General features: G+C 41.2%; 1 protein-coding gene across 6 annotated transcripts in view; it reads right to left on the bottom strand.

Moving 5' to 3' along the window:
* Window positions 1-628: 628 nt before the first annotated feature.
* LOC111592818 (Down syndrome cell adhesion molecule-like protein Dscam2) overlaps window positions 629-24841 on the bottom strand; it is a 52100-nt gene continuing 27887 nt past the window's right edge. For 4 of the 6 annotated variants that reach the window (XM_023305237.2, XM_023305238.2, XM_023305236.2 and 1 more), the window contains exons 8-32: window positions 22556-22721; window positions 18540-18630; window positions 18359-18446; window positions 18128-18276; window positions 17929-18052; window positions 15561-15688; window positions 14674-14810; window positions 13589-13731; window positions 11853-12014; window positions 11023-11167; window positions 10409-10845; window positions 10194-10347; window positions 7969-8086; window positions 6203-6365; window positions 5640-6137; window positions 5303-5449; window positions 3819-3971; window positions 3531-3625; window positions 2419-3469; window positions 2206-2352; window positions 1812-2146; window positions 1581-1653; window positions 1146-1295; window positions 910-1078; window positions 629-833 (exon numbers count right to left, since the gene is read on the bottom strand). In XM_023305237.2, coding sequence (XP_023161005.2) covers window positions 686-833; window positions 910-1078; window positions 1146-1295; window positions 1581-1653; window positions 1812-2146; window positions 2206-2352; window positions 2419-3469; window positions 3531-3625; window positions 3819-3971; window positions 5303-5449; window positions 5640-6137; window positions 6203-6365; window positions 7969-8086; window positions 10194-10347; window positions 10409-10845; window positions 11023-11167; window positions 11853-12014; window positions 13589-13731; window positions 14674-14810; window positions 15561-15688; window positions 17929-18052; window positions 18128-18276; window positions 18359-18446; window positions 18540-18630; window positions 22556-22721 — 5171 coding nt within the window. In that variant the 3' untranslated portion in view covers window positions 629-685. Of the gene's footprint in view, window positions 850-909; window positions 1079-1145; window positions 1296-1580; window positions 1654-1811; window positions 2147-2205; window positions 2353-2418; window positions 3470-3530; window positions 3626-3818; window positions 3972-5302; window positions 5450-5639; window positions 6138-6202; window positions 6366-7968; window positions 8087-10193; window positions 10348-10408; window positions 10846-11022; window positions 11168-11852; window positions 12015-13588; window positions 13732-14673; window positions 14811-15560; window positions 15689-17928; window positions 18053-18127; window positions 18277-18358; window positions 18447-18539; window positions 18631-22555; window positions 22722-24841 lie in introns of all 6 variants that reach the window. The other 2 variants (XM_023305240.2, XM_023305241.2) reach the window with 2 other exon arrangements.

Here is a 24841-nt window from a genome sequence, read left to right as displayed (position 1 = left end):
CTTATTTTTTTTTTAAGTATTTCAAATTAAATATTTGTTGAAAAAAACAAAAATTCTCGAAAAGTTTTTATTTTCTATTTATTATTTCATATTTGTTTTTTTTTTTTGTAAATAGTTACACTTATATATTTTTAAATTTGGTTTTTTGTTACTTCTTTCAATATTTATTCTTTAATTAGTATGCAGTTTTTTTATTTACTTTTAATTTTAACAATTTATAAATTGTTAAAGAAATGCCAGTTAGTTTTTGAAGTGGAGTGTTTGTGTTAGCCAAGTCTATAAGGATTGTTATCATATTTTGGATTTTACAACTGATGTCGCCTTATATAGGAAGGATTTGCCGTATTTAGTTTCTGGTTTAGATTTTACATAACAAATATTTGTTTGCCATTATGATATAATATTTTTGTTTTAAGATTTTACAACAGTTTTGTGCTTTAGTGGAAACTTTGCTTCAGCTTCTTTTATAGGGGTATTCCCTTGGTTAGATCTTACAACAAATTTAGTTGCATTCTTCGATATGGCATTATGACCATATTTTTTGTTTTTGGCTTTTTTTTTGGAATTTTTTTAAATTTCAAATTTTACAATTTTCAATTAACTTTTTATATTTTCCTTTTAACACGCTTTTCTTCAATATTTGTTTAATTTAAAAATGTATTTTTTTCATGTAGTTTTTGTGTCTTTAGACATTGATTTGGAAAGCTTCACGCTGTAGCTTCTGATTGGCACGCATTCGTGGCGACGTCTGTGTCTTCGCCTTGTCGTTGGCATCCGAGAAACGGGCCGGTGGATTTATGTGGTCCTGATAGTTTGGTGGATAATTGGATATGCTAAACGTACAGGGTTCTAATTATGCATATAGCAGGAACATATCATTCAATTGTTCAGCGTTGCGTCTCTGCTTACCTAAAGGTAGTCTCTTCATTGTGGCTCGAGTAGCCGCTGGAACTGCGCACATGGCGCTTGCCGCTGGTGCCCGGCTTGCTCGACTTGCGAGCGGCAAATGGCGGCTTCGATTTGCGGGTCATGCTGGTGGGCGTGGTCTCCGACGAGGAGGATGTCTCATCTTGTGTGTCTGCAGGATAAAATGAGAGAACTGTTGCACGCGGCGTATGCGCAATATTTGACTGTCGATGGCTTACCGCGTTGGGCGCGATATTTGGCCGAGTTAAGAGCGCGTGCGGACACATCATTGTCGGACTCGGAGCCGAGTGTGTCATATTCTGTAATTGGTATGTGAAGCGTTAGGATTTTCCTAACTTCGGAATCTGTTGAACCTGGATTGTCCGATTCTAAAAAGTTTAATACAATGCGATGTTTGTTTTTGGCGAATGAAGTGTTCGAATGTGTATGTTAGTATTGAAGTCGATTAGAGCGTGAATAAAACATATATTCATATGTGATATATAGAAATCAGAAAACCATTCGACTAATAGAAATCATAAAGGACTCAGATGCAACATGATATGACATAAAAATAATGAGCAAATTTTGCTTAAGGCTACATTTTTATTAGGCAACTCAAATGGAAAGGATAACACTAATGATATACTTAGATCTGTTATAACTGTATATACCTTGGCTCTCTGAGTGTGGATCGCGTAGGCGGCCCACTTTTCGGCGCACCTTTGTATACTCCGGCTCCTTGGACTGTGGGAGGCAGAGCGAAAAGAGGAGGGAATGAGAGAGCGCGTGAAATAAAGATAGATAGCGATAGGTAGAGAGATAGAGAGGTAGAGAGAGATAATGAGAGAGGAAGATAGAGAAGGTATTAATGCCATATCTTTTATATGTCCAACCCAACTTACATGATAGCTCTCTGGCTTGACATCGTGATAGACAAAGGAGCCGCGCACCGAGTGATACGGACCGCTGTAGACATTGCCGCTGTAGGAGCTCTCGCTGTACGTCTGCTTGTTCAATTGGAATGTGGCATAGGGACATATATCCTCGATGTACTCATTGCCCTCGGCCTTGCCAAAGCTGCCCGAATCGTTGGAATTGGAGCCACGCGGAGCCGAGTTCGAGGGATTGCAGCGCACGGCCAAATATTGTTGATCGCGATTCTGTTTGTTCTGCAGATTGGCCAACGAGGGCGACTCCGACATGGAGGAGCTGGCCAGGCGCGCCTGGTTGCTGAGCTCTACAATGGAGTGAGCCATTTAGACTAAATGAGAAAGACACCCAAGATATTTGACTCACTTCGCTTGCGCAGGAACAGGGCAGCAGCAATGAGCGCTAGCAGCATTAGCAGCGACACACAAATGGGCAGCAGCAGCTTGAAATTCGCATAGAAGGGCAGATCGCTCAGATGCGAGATGGGCGTAGAATGATCATTGTTGTAGAGTACTAGAGGAGAGACGAGAGTTCAGTCAGTTGAGTCAGTCACTCCAACGGGCTCACCCCCTCACTTACCGCCTTGTGGAGAGAGCGTCGTAAAGTTGTAAACCGCCGTCGTGGAGCCTGCGTTGTTGTGTGCTGTCACCTTGAGCTGGTATTTGGTGCCGGGCACCAGATCGCTGACTGTGTAAATGCGCTCGGTGGGTGGTATGTGATTGGAGACGACGTTCCAAGTGGAGCGGCCATACACCCTGGACTCAATCATGAAGTAGAGTATGCCGCAGCCGCCATCCCCCCAGGAGTCCAGCCAGCAGGTGACGCTCGTCGAGTTGTTGGTAATCATCTGCGAGTGCTTGGGCTGAACGGGCGAGTTGCCCTTGGTGTAGGAGTTGACGATGTCGCAGGGCAGTCCAGTGCCTATCTTGTTGTACGCCGTTATGTAGAGCTGGTAGCGTGTGCCGCACCACAGGTTGCTGAGCAGATGCGAATTAGTCTTGGCGTCCACCTGCAGCTCCTCCCAGTCGCCGTTGTCGCGCTTGTAGTTGATCACATAGCCGAGAATGGGACTGCCGCCATGGCTATTGTCGAACCACTCCAGATGCAGGCTATCCGTGTAGCTGTTCACCACAGTCAGATTGGGCGCCTCTGGCGGCACCTTGACCACGATATTGTAGACGATCTCATCCTTGCCCCAGGTGTTCTCCACACTGCACGTGTAGTTGCCGGCGTCGCTGGCCTGGCACTCGCGCATATAGAGCGTGCCGTTCTTGGCTATGGTTTTGCGAGCGCTCGTCTCCATGTTGTGCCCGTCCTGGCGCCAAATGGTAACCGGCGCAGGTGCTCCCACTTTGCGACACGGCAGCTCCAGATGCTCCTTCCAGGGCGTCACAATGCGCTGGCTAAACGAGACAATGCGTGCGGGCACCTTGTTGTTTGGCGGCACCGTCACCACCTGCGTCTTCTCGCCCTCGCCCATCTTGGTGGATGCCGTTAGCCAGAACTGATAGGTGGCCGATTCCTGGGTGCGTACGGTCTCATGCATCTCCACATAGGGTCCGAGCAGCCGCTTGTGTGTGCCCTCCTCGCGGCCGCCCTCCAGCATGGACATGTAGAAGGTGTAGCCGGTCTGAAAGGCGAGCGAGCGGCTAAGTTAATTCTGCTTGTTAATTGTGGGCGTGGCAACTTACAATGTCACCGTTGGGCAGATCAGGCGGCAGCCAGGATATGATGATTTTGGTGCTAGACGCGGGTATCGCTTTGATTGCCTGCGGCGCCGATGGCACTGCAAAAATCATATAAATAAAAGCAATTGCAAGAGCAGCAAAAGGAGAGCAGGAAAAATGCGCTGCATGAAATTGTAAACGTGAGGCGAACACGGCAAGGATTGGGTGTCTGGCTCATGTGTATGGGAGCCTCAGCTTGCGCCTCGCCTCGCTACGCTTCAGTTTTGCGTTCATTGAACCGCTGGCACTTACCATCCTCATGGGTGCGGCAATAAAATGGTTTGGTTTTCATCCCATCGCCCACTTTGGTGTAAGCCAAAACCCAAACCGTGTAGTTTGTGTATTTGCGCAGATTCTCAATGGTGACGTATTGATTTGTTGACTTGACAACCTCCGGCTCCGCTTCTATATAAGAAAAATCAAGACAATTAACACTGATTGGAAATATGACTACAAACTACAGCAGCGCAGCAGCTAATTAAATTGAATATAAAACTATTGTCCATGGGGGGTTCATGGGTTGAGGGGGAGAGCGTAAGAGAGAGAGAGGGATTTAGTTGAACTGAAAGTCTTAAGGAAATTAAATCAAATTCGAGTTGAATCTAAGCTGCTGCAAGCTGGCTTTGTATTGGCAAATATGTCATCAAATATTAATAAATATATAAACAATATAATCAATAAGCAGTATTAAAAGTTATATATTATTATCTATTATTTAAACATTTAAAAATATTCAATATTTCTTTCTGCAATGCGAACGTAAAAATATGTCTTAAATGGTTACAAAATTAATTTCATATGAAACGCATTTTAAGTCTCAACTGCTGTGGCTTATATCAAATTTAATTTAGTTCCACTTCAATAATATGCCAGGCAATTGCATATCTCTATCAAAATTTTTATCAAATGAGATTGTGATGTCTTGAGCTATATATAGATTAGACTAGGTATATCAACCTAACTGATATAGCTACACTTATCTTATAAGAAAAAGCTCTTTTTAGCTTCCAACTAATTATGATTTAAAGCACTCGAAAGTTCCTCAACTTTTCTTTAAGCGTTGAATTTCAATTAAAAAAAAAATAAATTAATTCAGAGAAAAATAATTTAAATTTCAAAATTGTTCAAATAATTTGCTATTCATATGAAATTTGGAATAGTAAAAATAATTTAGATACCTCGAGTATTAAAATTTGTTTATTTAAATTTAAATCAGAGCAGCTCAAGAAACTTAAAGTTCTTTTAAGCATTTATCAAAAAAGGGTTTTAGAATATTAATAAAATTTCTGAGATTCAGATTTCAATAGAATTTCCCGATTTATATATTACATACATACATATTACATACACACATATTACATACATACATATTACATACATACATATTACGAGCAGTAAATTCTTAAACTAATTCAAATTTGAGCAATCTCAGCGCCTGTTTCATACGAAATTTCGATGGAAATATTCTCATATCAAATATTCGAAAACTTTTCCGTTTAGCCATTTTCCAGCCAGTTTTCAATTTGTAATTGAGTTTTGAATACTATTTGCGCAGTGCAGGTTAATGGGTTAATGGCATTGCATAATTGCTCCGAAATGCTCAATCCGAATGCCGCTGAAGTAATTTGCGAGCCAAACAATTCGGCAACGAGGGACAGACGTGCCCACCCAGACACACACAGAAATACGCACAGAGAGTCAGGCGGCTGGTGGGGGAGGTGGGGGCGTGGACTTACCGTAAAGCTCATCGACCGATATGTAAAACACTTTGTAGCCCTTGATTTTGCCATTTTGTCCGTCAATATCCGGCGGTGACCAGGTGATATAAATCGATGTGGAGCCAAGCACATCGCATTGCGGCGACTCTGGCGGGGATGAGGGCACTGCCAGAGCAACAGACAGAGAGAGAGAGAGAGGGAGACAGAGAGAGCAAGTATATTAAACGTTTGCCAGCAGACGGCGCCAGCTGCCGGAGAGCTGGCTCCAGTTTTTGTGCACGGGCAATTAACAAATCCAATCAATGTGTGACCGACAGAGCGGGGAGGGAGGAGTTGAGCGAGGTTTTCCACTTACCATCCTCCATTGTTTGCACAGCAATTTCCTTGCTGGGTGGCCCGCTGCCCTGGCTGGTGTAGGCCTGGACAATCACATGGTATTGGGTGAACTTGTTGAGATTGCTGAGCACCGTCTCGCCACCGAAGTGGGAGCGCACCTCGACGGTCTTGAAGCTAAAGCCTTGAGTGGGATTCACCTCCTTGTCCTCGGGAGTGAGGGACATCTGATAGCCCACATAATAGCCAAGCAGTATGCCATTCCAATGGTCACGTTCCGGTGCATCCCATGTGACAGATATTTCCGTCGAGCTCTTGGCCTCGGCACGCACCTGCAGTGGCGGCCCCGACGGCACCTCCTCCAGTGTCGTGACCTGCACCACCTCTGAGAACTCTGAGGCGCCCAGCTTGTTCTCCGCCGACATGCGTATGTGATAGGCCTTAGCCGGACGCAGCTGCTGTATATTGATCACTGTCTGAGCCCCGCTGATGTCCATGTGCTCGGCATTCTGCCAGATGTCTGTGGAGTGCAGGGCAAAAACCGTTTAGAAGCTGCGCCAGCCACGCCCACACGAATTCGCTCACCTGAGATTTGCTTATAGTAGATGTGGTACTGTTCGATGGGACTGTTGCCGGCAAAAGGCTGACTCCATGTCAGCTGCAGGCTGCGTGACTGCTGCGAGTTGATGCGCAGATTCTTTGGCTGCTCCGGCACCTCCTGCACGATTAGCTGTATGGACATCTCGTCCTGTCGACCAAGAGTTTTTGTTTTTTGTTCGTTAAACACACTGCGCACTCAACGCCCGCAAGTCTGGCCGGCTCATTCAAATTGCCATAAATTAGGGTTAACAACTGTTGCCAGTTGGCCGGCATTGAGTCGACATGCAAACGGACAACAAAGTCGTCTGGGCGAAGAGTTTGCACACAGCTGTTGGCCGCATCATACGGAGAGTGTAGGAGCTGTGTGTGTGTGTGTGTGTGTGGGTATGTGTGTGTAGTTTCTAGGGCTGGCTCTCACGCATGATCAATCAGTGACTTAGTCACAGCAAATGCAACTGACTTTATGAAAGCTTTTTCATAATCAATCGTGAAAAGCTGTTAATGAGCTTTAGACAACTTTAAGCAACTTTTTATGTTGCTCAATAGAATTGTATGTAGAGAATTTAAGCTTTATATTTTAACTAAGTGTATGCAAATTAGTGATTGATAGAGCGATAATCGATACCTACTAAGCTAAGCTATATATTATATATTAAATTTATATATATATTAAATTTATATTTAAATTTTTATATATATTAAATTTATATTTAAATTTATATATATATTAAATTTATATTTAAATTTATATATATATTAAATTTGTATTTAAATTTATATATATATTAAATTTATGAACTATAAAGAACTTTTTATGCTGGCTCAATAATTGATTGATTTTTATAGTCTGACAAATAGCTGACTGATTGGCTGGTTGATTGATTGATTGACTAACAAACTTCGGAAAAAATACATAAGTTCTAGAAAACTACTTTGCAGTTAATTAGTTGACTATCCTTCAAACTAACTAAGGCAGTAACATGTATAGCCAGTTAGTAAAGAGCATTGTAAATTTAGAATGTTGCTTAGTCAAGCGACACATAAGGATATACGTTGATTCTCAATTTGTTAATAGACACCTTGTTGACCCACTGATTCATGCCTTGTTTCAAGCTCAAATTGGAATTTGTTCCAACACTTGATAAAATAAATAGCAAAAGGACTTAGCACAAGACTTCAGTCACAAGCAATGTTGGTATTATTTTAAGTAGGAAAACCAATGCTAAATGATTGAGTGATTGCTTGATTGATGAATATATGATAAGCGATTCCAAAGTTTCATTGGTTAGGGCATAAGTTTATGATCCATTGATTGACTGACTGACTGATTGAACAACTGATTTAAGCTTAGAAAGTGGAATTTCTAATACGGAGTTTGTTTGTCGTTAGATTTCACTTAAGTGCAATGAATTTTGCTCCAATGTATTCCAGGATACTTTTGCTCTTTTCACTGTAATCGGACAATTTGTCTATGGCTTTTCAAATATGGTTAATCACATAATCAGCTTACAAAGCTCACACACATTGAAACTTCAGACCCATTGCAAAGTCAAGGCATTTAAATAACTAACAATTGTAATCAAATATTCTAAACGCAACAAAGTTTTGATTGCTTTTGATATGCGACCAGCCCTGGCTGTGCTTTATTGTGTGTGTGTGTGTGTGTGTGTGTGTGTGTGTGTGTGTGTGTGTGTGTGTGTGTGTGTGTGTGTGTCTGTGTGTGTGACACAAAAGTGTCACCATGCACTTACCTGTCCAAATGCATTGTTGGCCTGACAGATATAAATGCCTGTATCCTGGCGGTATGTGTGCGAAATGCCCAATTCGGAGACCATGCCGTCGTCGAGCACTTGATCTCGTATTGTGTAGCTGTGTGCGTGTGTGTGTGGTTGTGCGTGTGTGTGTGTGTGTGTGATTTATATGCAAGTAAATGCATTTAAGAGATACAAGATACACACACGGCGACATGCAAACGTTGGCGTTTGGCGAGATACGGATTCGTACACGTTAACGTTAACAGATACAGATGCAGAGGCACAGATACAGATACAAATACAGTTATACAGATGCAGAGGCACAGATACGGATACGTGTTTGCGCAACGTGAGCGACGCAATGCAATTTTATAACAATGTTTTTCACGTTGCAACAGTTGTTGTTGTTGTGTGTTGACAAAGACGAAGACGAACGAGGCCAACACATATACATACAAATGGCAGTCACGTATGTGTGTGTGTGTGTGTGTGTGTGCAAGCGTAAATAAATAAAACGCGTATTTGGTTTTCGGGCAGCAGTTCCAAAGTTGACAGTGTCGGCGGGTGGCAGGCGGCAGGCGGCAGGCAGCAGGTGGAAGGCCGGTTGGTAGTTGAGCATAGAGAAGAGAAAGCCGGAAATACACATACATTAAAATACTTGCATAGGCAGAAAAGTGGAAAATGCTTAAGCATTTAGTGGGCACTAAAATGGGCTAAAGCTTTTAACAAGCTGTTCTAAGCCTTCGACTCAAAAACTTGATTACTTTTTGGGCCCTTCGCCCCGCTCAGCTGTTGTAGCAACATGTTTTTATCCACATCATCTGCTTCTTCTTTCTTGCAACATAACTGTTAAACTGCCAAGCGCATTGGCTGCTGCCAAATTGAATTTGAAACAGCACGAAGCGTCATCAGCTGCAGATTTGTTGCGCCCGCCCACAAAGCTATTTGCACAGCTCGTTTAATTAAAAGCAATTTGAAGCTTTTGCCATCGAGTTGCGAATTGATTTCCAAAACCTTTTTTACACTCGCAGGCATCTGAATAGATGGCGTGATATGGTGGCAATAATGTTGAAGTAAGTTGCAACTGTGCTCAAAAGTGGCTTAAGATGCTTCAACTTTTGAAGTAATTTATTAAAAAAAATAAATATAATAAAATTAATAATTAATATAATTTTAAAGAAAATATATCATAAATCTTGTATATAGGAGCTAAAATGATATAACAAAATTATTGAATATCTTTTATAACTTATAAAGTAAAATATTAATTTTTAATTTTAAAAATCTTGAAAATTGAAAAAAATATATATTATTGAATATTTTTTATAATTTATAAAGTAAAATATTAAATTTAATATTAAAAATTTTGAAAATTATAAAATATATATTATTGAATATTTTTTATAATTTATAAAATAAAATATTAATTTTTAATATTAAAAATTTTTAAAATTATAAAAAATATATATTATTGAATATTTTTTATAATTTATAAAATAAAATATTAATTTTTAATATTAAAAATTTTTAAAATTATAAAAAATATATATTATTGAATATTTTTTATAATTTATAAAATAAAATATTAATTTTTAATATTAAAAATTTTTTAAATTATAAAAATATATATTATTGAATATTTTTTATAATTTATAAAGTAAAATATTAATTTTTAATATTAAAAATTTTGAAAATTATAAAAAATATATATTATTGAATATTTTTTATAATTTATAAAGTAAAATATTAATTTTTAATATTAAAATTTTTGAAAATTATAAAAAATATATATTATTGAATATTTTTTATAATTTATAAAGTATTATTATATAAAATATTAATTTTTAATATTAAAAATGTTGAAAATTATAAAAAATGTTTCTTTATAATTTTTTCATAATTTTTTGTTTAATCTCTTCTCTTAATTTATTTTTAAATATTCAATATTATTTAATGTCGATGAGAAATCAAATCATATTTCTATATCTTTTATATATTTAAAAAATAATTTTTATTTTTTATAAAATATAATTTATATTACTCTTTGCCAAGTTAACATTTCAGCCAATATTTGGCTTAAAGCCACACGAAAACAAATATCAAGCTGTGCCTATTGAAATGTCCCTCAGTGTAAACCCAGGCAGACAGGCCAAAGGCGAGACACAGACACAGAGCTAGCGAGGAGTGGCGAGAGAGGGCGTCTCATAGACAGGCAGACTTACCGTGAATCAAGCGACTCGTCAAGATATTGTTGCGTTGCCTGGATTTTCCATTTGAAGTCAATTGGATTGTCGCCCTGCACATTGCACTGCACATGCACCTGTTTGCCCTTGGCCACCGAGATTTGTTTCGTTTTCGTTGGGAAATGGGCGGGCACTGAGGGGCGCATGGGTCATTAATAACTGTAGATGAAGGTGGGCACATTGCGCATACGCACCATTGACTTTGAGGAAAATCACTTTGCTGACACCGGAGCCAATGTTGTTCTTGGCCTCGCACAGAAAGTGTCCCTGCGACTCCTTGCTGATCTTCTTAAAGTAGATGGTGCCGTTCGGAAAGAGCTGCACGCTGGGCTCGTAGAGGAAGTCCTTGTACTCCCCCGGCGTAGGTCCAATCGCCTTTTTCCATGTTATCGTCGGCTTCGGGTAGCCGGCAGACTGACAGTGAACAAGCACATCTGTGCCGGACTGAGCACTCGAATCCTTCGGCTCCAATATCCACTTGGGCGGCACATTCACTGTCAGCGGCACTGTAAATCTCTCCGTGCCCGCCACATTGCTGGCAATGCACGTGTAGTTGCCCGAATGGTCCGAGGCAATGTGCTCGATGACCAAACTGGCCGAGTACTCGTCCAGCCGACGGAACACCTCATTGCTGTACGTTGTTGCATTTTATGAAATGTGTTTAGTGAAAGCCTTGCGGCATTAGCTACACTCAGAGAAAAGGATTCTCGGCAACGAGTAAAATCGAATGGGAAATTCTTGAATTTTGTTGGTAAGCCTTAACGACTCTCCGTTTTCTCTGAGTGCATATTGGGCTTGTTATGCTTACCCAGTGCCTATGAGCGGCTTGCCGTTGCGCTCCCAGCGAAAGCTGACCGGCAAATCGCCCTCCAGGATCTGGCAGGATATGGCAGCCCGCATGCCCTCGCGCAGCATATTCGTCATGGCCTGAATGGGCATGATTTTCGGAGGCACTGCAAAGTGGCAAGTGTGTGTGTGTGTGTGTGGCATAAGCAGACATTGAGCATATCATTAGGCAAGCATCGAAAACAGCAAAAAACGAAAGAAAAACAACAAACGTAGCTCATAACAATTGCCAAGTTGGCTTAAGCACAAAAGCCATACTGATTATCAAGCCGAGGAAAGTGCTGGCTGGTGGGCGTGGCAGGCACATCAATGCGGCTTAGCAACAGCTGCCGCACTGATAACAGCTGCACACAGTAAATTATTATGAAGAGCGAGAGATGCAGAGATAGCAAAAGGCAAAGCCAGAGACCCAGAGGCACAGCCAGCGACGGAGCCAGTCGAGTCGAGTCGAGTCGAGTCGAGTCGAGGCAGTGGCATAGACACAGGAGTCAATGACTTCATTGTGGCACGTCCCCCCCGCCCACGTTGCTGTGTGCATGTGCATTAAAAAGTGCTGGCAGCTGGAAATAGTTGCTGCGGCTGTCGCTGCATAGTTCTGTTGCCAGTCTAATTGGAATAGTTTCATTGTAGTTGCTGCTGCTGCTGCTGCTGCTGCTGCTGCTGTTGTTGTTGTTGTTGTTTCAGCAACTTTCTAATTTGAATATTGGAACAGAACAGCAGCTGCAGCTGCCGCTGCAGCACGAGTGAAAAAATAGGAGTATATTACGCATACGCCTCGTATACAAAACTCACCCAACACTTGAATCTCCACGTTCCGCCGGGAAGTCTGCTTCTGCTTGTTTTGGGCCATGCACGTGTACGTGCCCGCGTCCTCCAGTCGCTGAAGCTGCTCGATAATTAAGGTGCCATTGTTATAGGCGCGCTGTCGTCGATTTATGGGCAGCGTTTGGCCGTCTTCGCATGAAAATAGCAACATCGAAATGAAAGAGAACCGAAAAAACTTCCGGCAATTAATTTCACTCACAAAGCGCAATTTATGACTCGCAATTTACAATCTTTTATTATTTATTTGCACAAAAAATGTTTCAACAAAATTAAAAGAGTTGAACAAAGATAAACAAATAAAAAATTCGGTATTTTTCTAGGCAAAAAACTCATTTGAGCTGAGTTTGGGATGGAGCAGCGAGATCTCAGTGGATACTTGGGAGAGCCTCTAGAAGAGACTGGCTTTCAGATGACGGCAAAGATTGTTTTGATATTACTCAACAAAACTCTATCAAGATTTAGCTGCTGACCTTTTGAAGTCTGATGCATAGAGCAGAGTTGACTTGGAAACGTTTTACCTTTGGCAGTGCGAACATCACTTGAAGCAAACTCGAACAAATTTGTGGCCAAAATTGTTGTCAAATAATAAAGCTGAAGCAGATATACTCGTTGCTTTATACTCTACTATATGTTTGAGCATCATTTCAGCCAAGTAGAGCCATACTTGACAGTAAATGTGATTTAAGAATCGTGACGAGCTTCATGACCATGAGAAATGATGGCAAATGCAAGAAGAGTTCGAAAAGCAGTTAACTTAAAGATGAAAGATCATTTGAGCGAGTTAGAGGCATTGAAAGTTGAACAAAAATAATAATATCAGTAACGCTTAAGCTTTTAAAAAATTGTATATTTTGATAGACTTTATAACTGCTTAAAACTGGCATCAGCACTCCATCCGTATGCCAATCGATTGTACTGAGATCTACAGGTACAAAGAGGCATCATTTTCCAAGATGGAATATCATTCGATCAGCCCGATCAGTCATTTAATCATTTAGTAGTTGAAGCCGTTAGTTAGGCCACATTTGAGAGCAATTTATAATAATTTCTCTAAGTCTTAAATGTTTGCCTAATCAAAAGTCGAACTCAGTTCTTAAAAAGTTTTGAAAATAAAAAACATTTAGCTCAGCTTTACTCATTGAAAGTTAGAACAAAGCAGCAAATCTGCAGATTCAATTCGATTGTTGACATAGTTTTCTCAGTTTCAATTGCCATATCTGAGATATTCCAATGGAAAATATTTACAGCTCGTCTAAAGACAGTCGGTTAACTATGTTGTAACTCTGCAAAAATAGGAAATATTTCTAGCCAAATTGCTCTGGGACACAATTAGCAGCTAAAACTATGTGAAACATAGAAATGCAGCAAAGTTGTGAGAGCCCGGACTCAGTTGGCGCATATCCGGCAGCATGCACGAAAATAATTGCTGAATTTTTCGGTGGAAAAAACGTAGTTTTAATAATAATATTCATTGATATGCGCAATAGCAAACAGCGAAAGTTTTAATACCAAACACGGGCCGCAAGGCAGAGCAAACAGCGACGAACAAAAAACACTGTGCTGATATATGTATATAATAAAATTGGCCAAAATGGTATTAAAGTATTGGATATAAATATGAAACGGGCTGGGGGCTGGGGGCGGGGGCGTTGGCGTTGGCGTTGGTTAAAGCAAATGAAAATGGAAATAAATATATTGCTTACCGCGCTCCCAGTGTATTTTATCGATGGGATAACCAGCCACAGGACATTTAACAATCAAATCAGAGCCAGAGATTCCCGTTATTTTTGGCATTTCGCGTATGTAAGGCAAACCATAGATGTTCACTTTGGCGCTATGCGAGACCCTGCGGCGATATAAAAAACATACACAAGTCATAACTAACATTTAAGAGGAGAGCCGAGTGTGTGTGTGTGTGTGTGTGTGTGTACAGTTATACGGCCATACAGTGGCTGCAGCTAAAGAGCCTGACTCGGCAAATTGTTTGAATTTTATGTCGCTTTCGCCTGCAAACAATGCGCTTCCATTCTTCATATACCCTATGCGCCGCCAGAGCTACGATGCGTAGCATATGTTGGACGTGTGCTCAGGCATTGGCTATTACGAGATGAACAAATCAAGTTAAGGCTCACTTATATTGACATGACATGAAGATTACCTTATGTTTAAATACGACCTCTCTATGTGCTTCTCATGTTTTAAGGCAAGGCTTACTGGCTTTCTAAAAGGCTCACTGAGCGACTCTCACCCATCAAGTGGGGCTTTTAAATTTAGGTTAACTTATATTGAAATAGGAGCTCCTTTCTGCCTTTCTATGCGATTCTCATTTATTCAATTAGCATCAATGATTCTCATGTGCCCCAATTAAAGCCCACCTATTGAGTTTAACTTATATGGAAATTCAAACCTCTCACTGTGATCCTTATGTATTCATATAAGGCTTACAAATTAAGCTAAAATTTTATTGAGAAAGGCCCTCTCTGTGTGGTTCTCTTGCCGTCTATCCAGCCTTATACCTCATATACGATCTATCTATTTTCTTTCTCTATTCTCTTTCTCTCTATGAATTGCTATTGCTACAGGGTATCTTAAAGTCGTTTACATAGCTGCGCTGTTTTTTATTTCTAGTTTTTACTATGGCATGCAACAATTAAATTTATGATTTAGCAGCGAAATGTTTTTTATGCTTCTATCAGAAAGCACAGATTGCTGAATGCATGTGTATACCTCTATCTCTCCCTCGCTCTCTGTGTGTGTGTATTTTATTTATGGAACTACAGCCACTCACTTGCCAATCGCATTCTGCGCCGTGCAGGTGTATTCGCCGCCATCCTCCTCCTTGACGTTGGAAATATTCACATGGCTGATGACATCGTCGTGGATGGTAACATATTGACCCACTAAAAAGCGAGAGCTGTCTGGTATCTGTGTGTCGCAGGGAAAAATATCGTATATAGTTGGGAGAAAATGGCAATTAGATAAAAAATATACTCGACGGCGAAAGTGTGAAGGAAAAGCTAGAGCAAAGCTCTGAAGATGCACTATGAAAAATTCATGTAAATCGAATTGATTGAAATTGCATAAAATTTACACTGCGCTTAAGTGCGGAGAAGGACAGAGAGGGCTTGTCTAGGAAGGGCTCATTGTAGCTGGCGAAAGAAAATGGAAATTTATGCAAATAAACGAAACAAATCCTTGAAAATGCGCCACGGAACATGCCAAGAACTACAGAGCTCAGCGAGAGAAACGAAAGAAAAATGAAAATAAAGGGAAAATCAAGTGTGGGCAAAGCGAAGCACAGCAAAAGCCACGGGGCATGCTAAGCATGGCCAAGCTAAATTTTTAGGGTGGAACTTGACTAAAATGAAGAAGAGGAAGAGGAGCAAGAAAATAGCTGCAACGCTTTTCGTAAACATTTATGCATATTCTTGTGTGTGTGTGTGAGTGTGTGTGTGTGTGTGTGCGTGGCTTAAGCAACTCCATCTTCATCAACTTGCATGTGACGATAGCTGCGGAAACGGAAACGCTGCCTGCATTTCCGCTTTTCGCCTGCTGATGCTGCTAAGTAAGTGCTCAGCACGTGTGTGAACTTTAGATGTCCCTCCCCCTCCCCTTACACACTCTCCCTCCCCCTCTCGCCCTGTTTGAAGATGCCAAACTGTGGCCCATACTTACCGGAAATCCGTCCAAAGACCATGTAAATTGCGGCAGTGGATTTCCGGTGGCAACGCATTTCAATGATACCGTCGGACCCGGCTGCAGTGTTTGCTCCGAAAACCAATAAAGCAGTTCCGGCGAAGCATCTAAAATTGTCAGAGATAAAGATAGAGATTCGGTTTAGTGCGTATAGCTGGCTTATACTTGGCTCACATATGTGCATGTGTGTGGGTGTGTGTGTGCTTTATAGTTGTGCACAGCTTAACCCTTATGTGTGGCTATGCGCACTGCTGCTTTAAGGGCACTTCATTAATTAGCGCATAGTCAGGTGTGCACAGGTGTGTGTGTGCAGCTTATGGGCAAATGCATGAATGGTTTGCGTTTCTATTGATAGAGTATGTTTTCCTAACAGAATATCAGCTGGCTTATTGCTTTTCATATCAGATATTAACAGCAAGCAAGTGCGAGAGTTGCTTCTGAGATTGTTGACCTACTAAGAGCTATAGCAAAAGAAATGGCTGCTTTTGGTTTTATTTTGTAGCTACATCGCTGCCATTATGTATAAATGCCCAAATGTTTATGTAGCACATCATTTAAATGGCAGTCTAAGCTACTCTAACAATGCTCAATTCAGAATAGACTTTTCGGCTGAGTGTTTGCTCTGTGAAAGCTGGTCACAACTTCTTGAGCAGCTCATTAATTGCCTATTTATTAATTTCATTTGTGTCGTAATTTAACTAAATTTTAAAATTTTATTTTCACACATTAAATTTTATACTCTACCTTAGGCGTTGCTTAAATAAACTCTTGTTGAAGCTAAAAGCCAGTTGCTGCACACAGAGCACTTCAACTGTCAATTGCATTTATATATATTTCTTAGAGTTATACTTTCAGATTTTTCAGTTGCTGAATTCAAAATGCAATCTGCTATATTTCTAGCCCTTTTTCATTTCCATTTATTTGTATATATATGTTTCTTTGTGGCTGCTGCTGCTGCTGCTGCTGCATATTGGCTTGCAATCAAAATCAGATTTGTAAAAAGCTTTTTTCTTTGCGCTTTGACCTTAGAGCGCGGCGGAAAATGCATTTGACAAGCGAGCAAATGTTATCCAGCTGATGAAAATTGTATCAATTTCCGCTCCTAAGACGACGACGAGGACGACGAGGACGACGACGAGGACGACGTCGTTGCAAGAATATTTCGGGCGTTAACGCTGACATTGCCAGTTATAAGCTGCCATATTTATTTGCAGTCAGCCAGCACACACACACCCCCACACACACTTGTAGTGTGGCACACTCAGTTGACACAATTGCTGCCATATCCGGCTGCTTAATGGCGCTGCGCTGGATGCCGGCGCAATTTTGTGGTGCGGCAGCAGCAGCTTTTAACACCACAGCACTCTCTGTGTGTGTGTGTGGTGTGTGTGTAAGCATGCCAATAATATATCGAAATCAATTTCCGTTTGTGCCTAAAAGCAAATCAGAAATGTTGCCAAAGCCGCCAAAAGCGACAAAGCGCGAATGTGAGCTGCCTGCTCTATCTAGTTGAGTGTGTGTGCGTGTGTGTGTGGGTGTGTGTGAGCACATTTAGTCCCTAGGCAGCTGAATCTAAGAGTGTGCTCGGGCACAGCTAGGCGTGCGTAGCTTTGTGGTTAAATGAAATGCGCCAAAATTTGAGCTTTCACTGTGACAGGCGCAGCTGTGACTCACAAAAACAGTGACTAGTTGTGAGTGTGACCAATAAACGCTGCTAATAGCATGAGAACTGTGTGACTTGCGCCAGTTAAACAGTAATTAACGTGGCACTCACTAACAAGTCACAGTTTTATATTGAAACAGTGACTTTTGTGAATAAATCACGACTAATATCGCTGCTGTGACAACTCATAGTACAGCAGCGCCTGCACAGCCCTCGCTCTTCATATATATATGCGCACATTGGGTAACGCTGTCGCAGCACAGAATGTCGCAACACTGGTGGCTAGAATATTAGTGCTGGTAATAAAATTAAGTTGTCAGGCTGCGTTTTATGGCCATTGTTGTTGCTTTTTATTGTTGCTGTTGTTGTTGCAAAATGCCAGCAATTTGCTAAATTAGAAATTAATGAAATGCAATTATGACAAACATTTATTTGTGCGGTTTTTGCGGTCATCAAGCGACGGAAATTTCGCTTTTGATTTGCGCAAATTGCCAGCCAGGAGTGAGGACTGCGGCCTTGTGTGTGTGAGTGTGTGAGTGCGTGTGTGGGTGTGTGCCCATTAATGGTCATCAGAGCGTTAATTTATGACAACCGAAATTGGAGCTATATGTAGAGCTATTAAATATCTGCCTCGCCCTACGAGCTGTGCTGGGACAATAATATTACTAATACGCCCCGACTTACCGCCCAATTGGAGCTCAGCTGTTGATTGGATTTGCTCCCATTCGTTGGAAACGAAGCATTGATACATGCCAGGATCATCCTTCTGCACCTTCTTAATGATCAGACGCGCAGGATCTGTCAGTATCTATAGGAACACGTATACGTAATGTCGAGGAATAAGAAGAGAATAGTTGGAGCTGGGCTATGTTTCGGCACTCACCTCGACGCGATTGTCGCGCAATATGGGCTTGCCATCATGCAGCCAGTTGACATCGTGCACCGGATGGCCAGAGACAATGCATTGAAATTGTGCATCCTTGTCCACGTCCACGGTCTGCACCTGCGGCTGCAGGTGTGCGGTCAAGGGAGCTATGCGGGAATATGAGAACGGTATAGATATCGCCTGGCCGACTGCACACACACACAGCTACACAGCTGCACAGCTACAAACCTGTCACAGTGAGCGACACTTGGATGGTCTCCTCGCCAGCTGTGTTATTGACCCAGCACAGATATTTGCCGCTGTCCTCGAGACGCGCCTGCAATGGCAATGCCATAAATCAATGGCAATCACAATATTTGCTTTTCATTTCCAGCCAAAGAGACAGACAGAGAGAGAGAGATAGACATACCTTGGTTATTTTGAGCAGACCTGCGGATACAATCGTTATGCGTTCGCTCAGCTGCAGCGGCAGCAGCTGCTCGTTCTCCTCCTTGAACCAGCTAAAAAGAGATAAAGATACAACATCAAGCTAACGAGCCAAACAATAGCTTAACAATCACAATTCTTTTATTTGATTAAACATTAATATTCTTTCATCGTTTGTTGTTGTCTTCATCAGAGTTAATGTGTTCATTGCAGTAACAATAAATGAAATGTTTGTTGAACGGAAAAAACTTCAGCGCGAAAACGCATTCAATAACAGCATTGCAAAATGATTACCATAGATAGAGGGAGAGTAGTCAGAGTCAGAGTCAGAGTCAGAGTCAGTGTCAGTGTCAGAGTCAGAGTCAGAGTCAGAGTCAGAGTCAGAGTCAGAGTCAGAGTCAGAGTCAGAGTCAGAGTCAGAGTCAGAGTCAGAGTCAGAGTCAGAGTCAGAGTCACATTTTTTTCTCTTCTTCTCAAGCAGCAGTTTCATAAAGTCATGAAATATTCGCTAATTAGCTTGACCGACTGCCTCTCCACAACTTTTCTGCACCTTACAAAAAGGTAAGCAAAAAGAAACTTTTTTGAAATGCCTTGAGGCAAATGCTTTCTAAGAAGTAGAAGTTACGTTTTCTTTTATTGAGAAAAAAAGTGAGAGAAATTAAGTCGGTTACTGACTGCGCCATGCTCGTTCAGTGCTGAAATCTAGGTTTTCCGACTTTAGAGAACTTGCTGCAGAGAAGCTCAACATTGACGCAACTGCCGAAGTTGCCAGTTGAAGGTCCCAAGCTGAAGCTCTGAGCTCATGCAGACAGACAGATGGGGAGGCAGACGAACATATATACCCTTCATGACATCGTGAGCGAGCATGAAACAAGTTTAATTTGCTTTTTATTTAGCATTGATATTCTGAGTTTCGCTTGTTTGTTTTCGCTTGCAAATTTACAACTGCTGCAACTGAATATGAATTGGCGCGGCCTTGCCGCATTTCCAATCAAAGAGCATTTCCTCTTCGTTGCATGTGGAGGGCAGGCAGGCAGCAGCAATGCGAATTTATATTTTGCATTTTATTTATGCGTGTTTTTTTTGGGTTTTTAATTTTAATATCAATTGCGAAAATCAACAGTGCAACGCGCGTGCCATAATCTGTTTGATGTTGCAAGGACGCCTGGCTCATGCTGCCTGCCCAGGCAAATGCTGTTGCATTTTTAATCAAGTTATTGATTTTAATTTGGCTTTAAGTGCACTTGAGTGCGCAACGCATCTTATGGCATGTTGCAAGTGGCGCGTGAGGTTGCAAATTGCTGCCCGCATATGCCTGCCTTTGCTTAATTAAAAATCATGGCGCAAGTACGTCGAGCTTACGCAGCCATCAGCGGAAAAGAAATTGCTGCAATATAAAGTTGTTTTCTGCATTTCTATGCAGCAATCGTTGAAGACGCGAACCGCAGCAGCAGCTTGCCACATGCCAAATGTTTTAACATTTATGAGCAGCGCCAAGCACCGGGACACCCAGGATACGGATGTTGCCACAAAACAATGCAACAGCAGCAGCAGCAGCAGCGACCGCAGAGCACAAAACAAAAGTCGACGCTGTTGTCGCCTCGTTGGCTACCAAATTGTTGTCGTTTGTTCTTGTTGTTGTTGTTGTTGTCGTCTTGGTCTTGGTCGTTGCTCAGCGGGCGACATCAAATAACAAACAAAGCAAGCAGCACAAAGGCTTCCAATGACATGCCGAAGATCCCATACACTTTGAGCTTTAAGTAAATTTCATTTTGATATTGCCCTTTGATATGAGCCCAAACTTTATCAAGTCAAGTTAGGCTGAGCTGCAGTTGATACAGCTGAAGTTGCCTCTGAATGGAGTATGCATGATCAATTCGCAAATCTTATTAAATATTTCACTATCTAAATGTTATCGATAACTGAAAGAGCTCATTTAGAGTTATCGATCAAACTTTTCTGCTAAAGTTGCCTTATCTTAGCTGTTTTCACGTTCAAAGCTCGCTCAACTTTTCTTGTATTCAGACAGATTTTTAGTTTGATTTAGATTTATTATTTATTTGGATTTATTTTAGATTGAATATTGGAGACATGTTAGAAAAAATGAGGCATGCTTCTTTGCATTTTTTCATCTATTCTAAGCACTCTCTCTGAGCACTATACTAAAACAAACTCCTCAGAGACCTTCCATTCTGAGACATGCTCGGAACACTCGCTTCTCTTCTTTGCATTCACTTCATCTTTTGGCAAGTCACAGGCATAGCTCAGCTGCCAGCAGAAATGCCCGCTGGAATGCCAAGAAATCTGTCTCATATTGACAGTGATTTTTAAATTTACTCCTAGACTCTAAAGCTGGTTGAAAGCATAACTTATAATAATATGTAACATTAGCTATAAATCTGGTACGGCATAAGCGAGCAACTAGATATATAGTTCACTTTCCAGGCCGTCTTTATATTCCATTCAGTCTGCTGCTGAGAATACGCATCAGCAGCATAAGTAGCTCTATAACGCTATATATAATGCGACTGCGATGCCTGCCTGGCTTAATGATAAAATCAAACTACCCAGAGTCAGGCTAAGACAGTTCACAGACTGCAACAGGAGTGGCAGCAGCGCATAGCGTAGCGTTGCTTGTCGCCATCCTTTATTCATGCTGCAGGACGAAGGACAAGCGCAGCTACAATGACCCATTATCCTGCTACATTGCATCCTTGCGGCCAGCCGTAAAAAGCAATGCATGTTTTAGCAGCCAACGGCATTGCCTGATGATGAGCCAAGTGGCCGAGTGGCCGAGTGGCAAGTGCTGTCCTCTGTGTATCCTGTGTGTCTCGGTGATTACCTTTGCCATAAGCCTCGGCGGGCGATGCTCTTCAACTTGCACGGGGGCCGTTCAGCGAGCAATTTGCCATTTCGGCCCATAAACGCTGCTCATTTGATTGATTTGTGTTTGACACGAAAATAAAAGCGAGCGCACATCAAATGAAAAAGTTGCAATTGGCCCCGGGGAAATCTCCATAACGCGACAGTCCCGGACTCCACGAGTCTTGAAAGATGAATGAGCGCTGCCAGAGCCTGCTCCTCTGACAAGGCTTTCAAGTGCCTCAATAAACAATATTTGATGTATAGTGTCAAGAGTCAAGCGAGGCAAGTGGCAGCAGGTAGCACCAGGCGAACGTTTGATAAGCAGCAAAATTTTAGTTGGAATGGCAGGACGAAGGATAATATGCTGAAGTCTTAGCTTAAGCTGTAAGTGCTGTTGTTAGCTAAAGTTAAGTCTCAACACTTTTTTAGAAATTTATGAAATATTTTCTTCAAAGACAGCTTTAATGAATCTCAAAATAAATTTTATTTAATTTTCAAACTTTGTTAAATATATTGAAATTATTTTTCAAATATCTCGTGTGACTTAGTCCTGATCTCAGCTGAATACTTAAGGCAAGTATATAGCTTTCTGTCATAGAGTTATCATAAAGCACTTGAAATTGCTTCGTATGTCTTATAAAGTTAAGAAATATTTATAAAAAATATATTTTTTGATTTTATTTTAATATTAATTAAGTAGAATTTTAAGCTTTAAGTCGTATTTCATTTATTTTAATATGTAATCTTTATAAATATATGAAAATATTTAGTATTAAACAGTTTTATAGTCTATAGCTTTATTGAGCGGTGCCATGCCATGCCACCCATGACCCGCTGAAGCAACTGTCTGATGCTGCTGCGGCTGCTTGGCATAACTATCTATAGAACATTCTTCCACACAGGCTGCAGCATACTTTGTAAGCTTTCAAATTTGACAATTTGCTTGACATTTTTACAGCAGAGCTTTTATTTTATTTTCTGTGAAGCTAAATATTTTACATTGTCATAAAATGCGCGAGCCGCGAGCCGCGTGCTCGGCTGCCCAACCCGAATACGCCTTGCCCTGCCAGCAGCTGTGGCTAAACAACAAAAAAGGACTGTGTGTGTGTGTGTGTGTGTGTTGGTTGTACTCACCGATATGTTGGCACTGGATGTCCTTGAGCAATGCACGGCAACGTTGTTTGGCCATTAAGGACGACATGCCGCATCGAATGCTTCTCGACGTTAATGCGTGGCTGTACCATGCCCTTGGGCTCGGTTACAATAATGCGGCCGGGATATGTCGAAATTTGTATTTCACCTGCGAAAACAACAAGCAAGAGCAAGAGAAAAAGCATAAGCAGTGAGCCACAGCTAAAAACATATGTGGCAACAGCGACAACAATTTACACAAGTGCCAACTGGTCCATGCCGCGTGGCAGCGCGACACGCGTTTGGTTAGATTTAAGTGCGCGGCTTCTTGGAAAATTGATGGACGCACATAAATTTATATACATATATATGCACATGTGTATATATATCAATTGTATGTTTTTAATTAATTAAAAGTAAATGAAAGCAATCAAGTTGATGGCATGCGCCACAGGAGGTCAGCTGCAAGGCCGGAAGCTGTGCGACGGCAGCAGCAGGAAACACCTCAACTGCTTTATTATGCATGCGCATTATAATACCCTCTCCCTGGGGCCTAGTGCGCGAAAGAGGTGTTCGCTGAACATAACGGAGTAATGCCTGCCTTTTTTTCGGATTTATAAAGACGACAAAATTGATAAAGTTAAAATGATTTTTCTTTTGTATTAAAAATGCTTTAAATGTGAAGCGCATAAATATAGAGGAACTTAAAAACTGCTTGATTTGCCCTCTTGATATCGTATCTATATACATATATCGTAACTCTATATATATGATATATAATTCTTAGATATGCTAAGCTGCCTATGCTCTTTCTTTGCTCTATTGGCGCTGCTCACTCAAAGCCTCTTTATTAAGGTTCTACTTATAGTCTAGTATTTAGCATAAGTTTCTTGTTTTTTTTGTTTTATATAGTTAACAATATCTATATATGTAGTTATTGATTTATCAAAATATATCGATTGACATCCTCCTGTATTGCCTAGATAACCCTATATGCTTTGCTCTCTGTATGCTTGGCCTTTGTGCCTAAACGTCTTTGTGTGCAAAGTTTCGTCTAAATGCCTAAGAGCCTGTGTGCCTTTGTACATTATCGATAACTTTAAGTGATCGATAGACATGCTTCTTCACAGCTTATGCCTTTTTGTCCATGCATCTGTTCCGCATCATCGACTCATGTGTTGACTCATTTTTCTACAAACTTTTCTCTTTTTCAGTTGAAACTGAATCACGCTTCATTTCTTCAAAATCGATAACAATTGCCATCGATAAACATTGATAAATAAGCCAAGCCTTTTATATGTTATGCAGTAAGGAAGCATGTGTGATTAGTGTAGGGTAACTGCTAGTCGTGCCATATCCAAGCGCTCGCACAAACTCTCGCTGAAGTACCTTAACTACAGGGTATTTATTATTCAACGCTTTATTTGTTGTTAACTTTTTTTCATAGGCCACGCTCTTTGACCTTCGCGGCCTTTATTTGTGGCCTTTAATGCCAGCTGCTTTAAATCATGCTGTCGCATTGGTTTCTATTTGTGTGTGAAGCCCATATGACATCTCATCCAGCAGCTCGTTCAGTGGGCCATTTGGCCGCACAAAATGTGTTTCGAATGGCCGTGCATTGTTCGAGTTGTCTCGCTCTCTCTCATTCTCTAGTTATAACTATAGCTATTTCACTCTCTCTCCCTCTCTCTCTCTCTCTCTCGCCTGCCAATTTAATTTATAATTTGCTCGAACATCATCATCAGGTATAACCCTTCGACCTTCCGTCCTGCCGCTCTTCTGGTCGCTCCTCTTCGGCTCCATTGCTCTATTGTGCATTAGCAGTTGTATTATTGTTCGCCGCCATTGTTGTGCCCGTTATTGTGCAAAATAAATGGATTTTTGGTTTAAATTGTAATTATGCGCTGCCAGCGCACACAGACAGACACGCCCACAGGCAGGCCAAACAAAAACTGTTGCCTACTTTTGTGCGCGCCAGGTAAAGCCAGCGCTTAAACTAAGCGTAGCTCATGTTTGTGCATGTGCATGTGCATGTGCATGTGTGTGTGTGTGTGCATGTGTGTGTGTTTTGTTATCTCTCTTGTGTGTGTGCGCTTGTTAAATGAATTAGTTATGACCAACTCTGCTGGCCAGCAGCCAGAACTGTTTCATGTTACACTTTTAATGAGTGCACTCTAAGCAGTTTTTAATGTCCGACTGCCAGCACCTGTATGTGTGTGTGTGTGGTAATTAATATGCGCTGGCTCACACACACACAGACAGTGGAATGCTTGAAGTGCGGTTACGGCT

The sequence above is a fragment of the Drosophila hydei genome, unplaced genomic scaffold (genome assembly GCF_003285905.1).
Source record: "Drosophila hydei strain 15085-1641.00,03,60 unplaced genomic scaffold, DhydRS2 tig00000243-arrow-arrow-pilon, whole genome shotgun sequence".
In the NCBI taxonomy this organism is placed as follows: domain Eukaryota; kingdom Metazoa; phylum Arthropoda; class Insecta; order Diptera; family Drosophilidae; genus Drosophila; species Drosophila hydei.
Note: the sequence above shows the minus strand (reverse complement) of the source record. Positions and strands in the feature narration are given on the sequence as shown.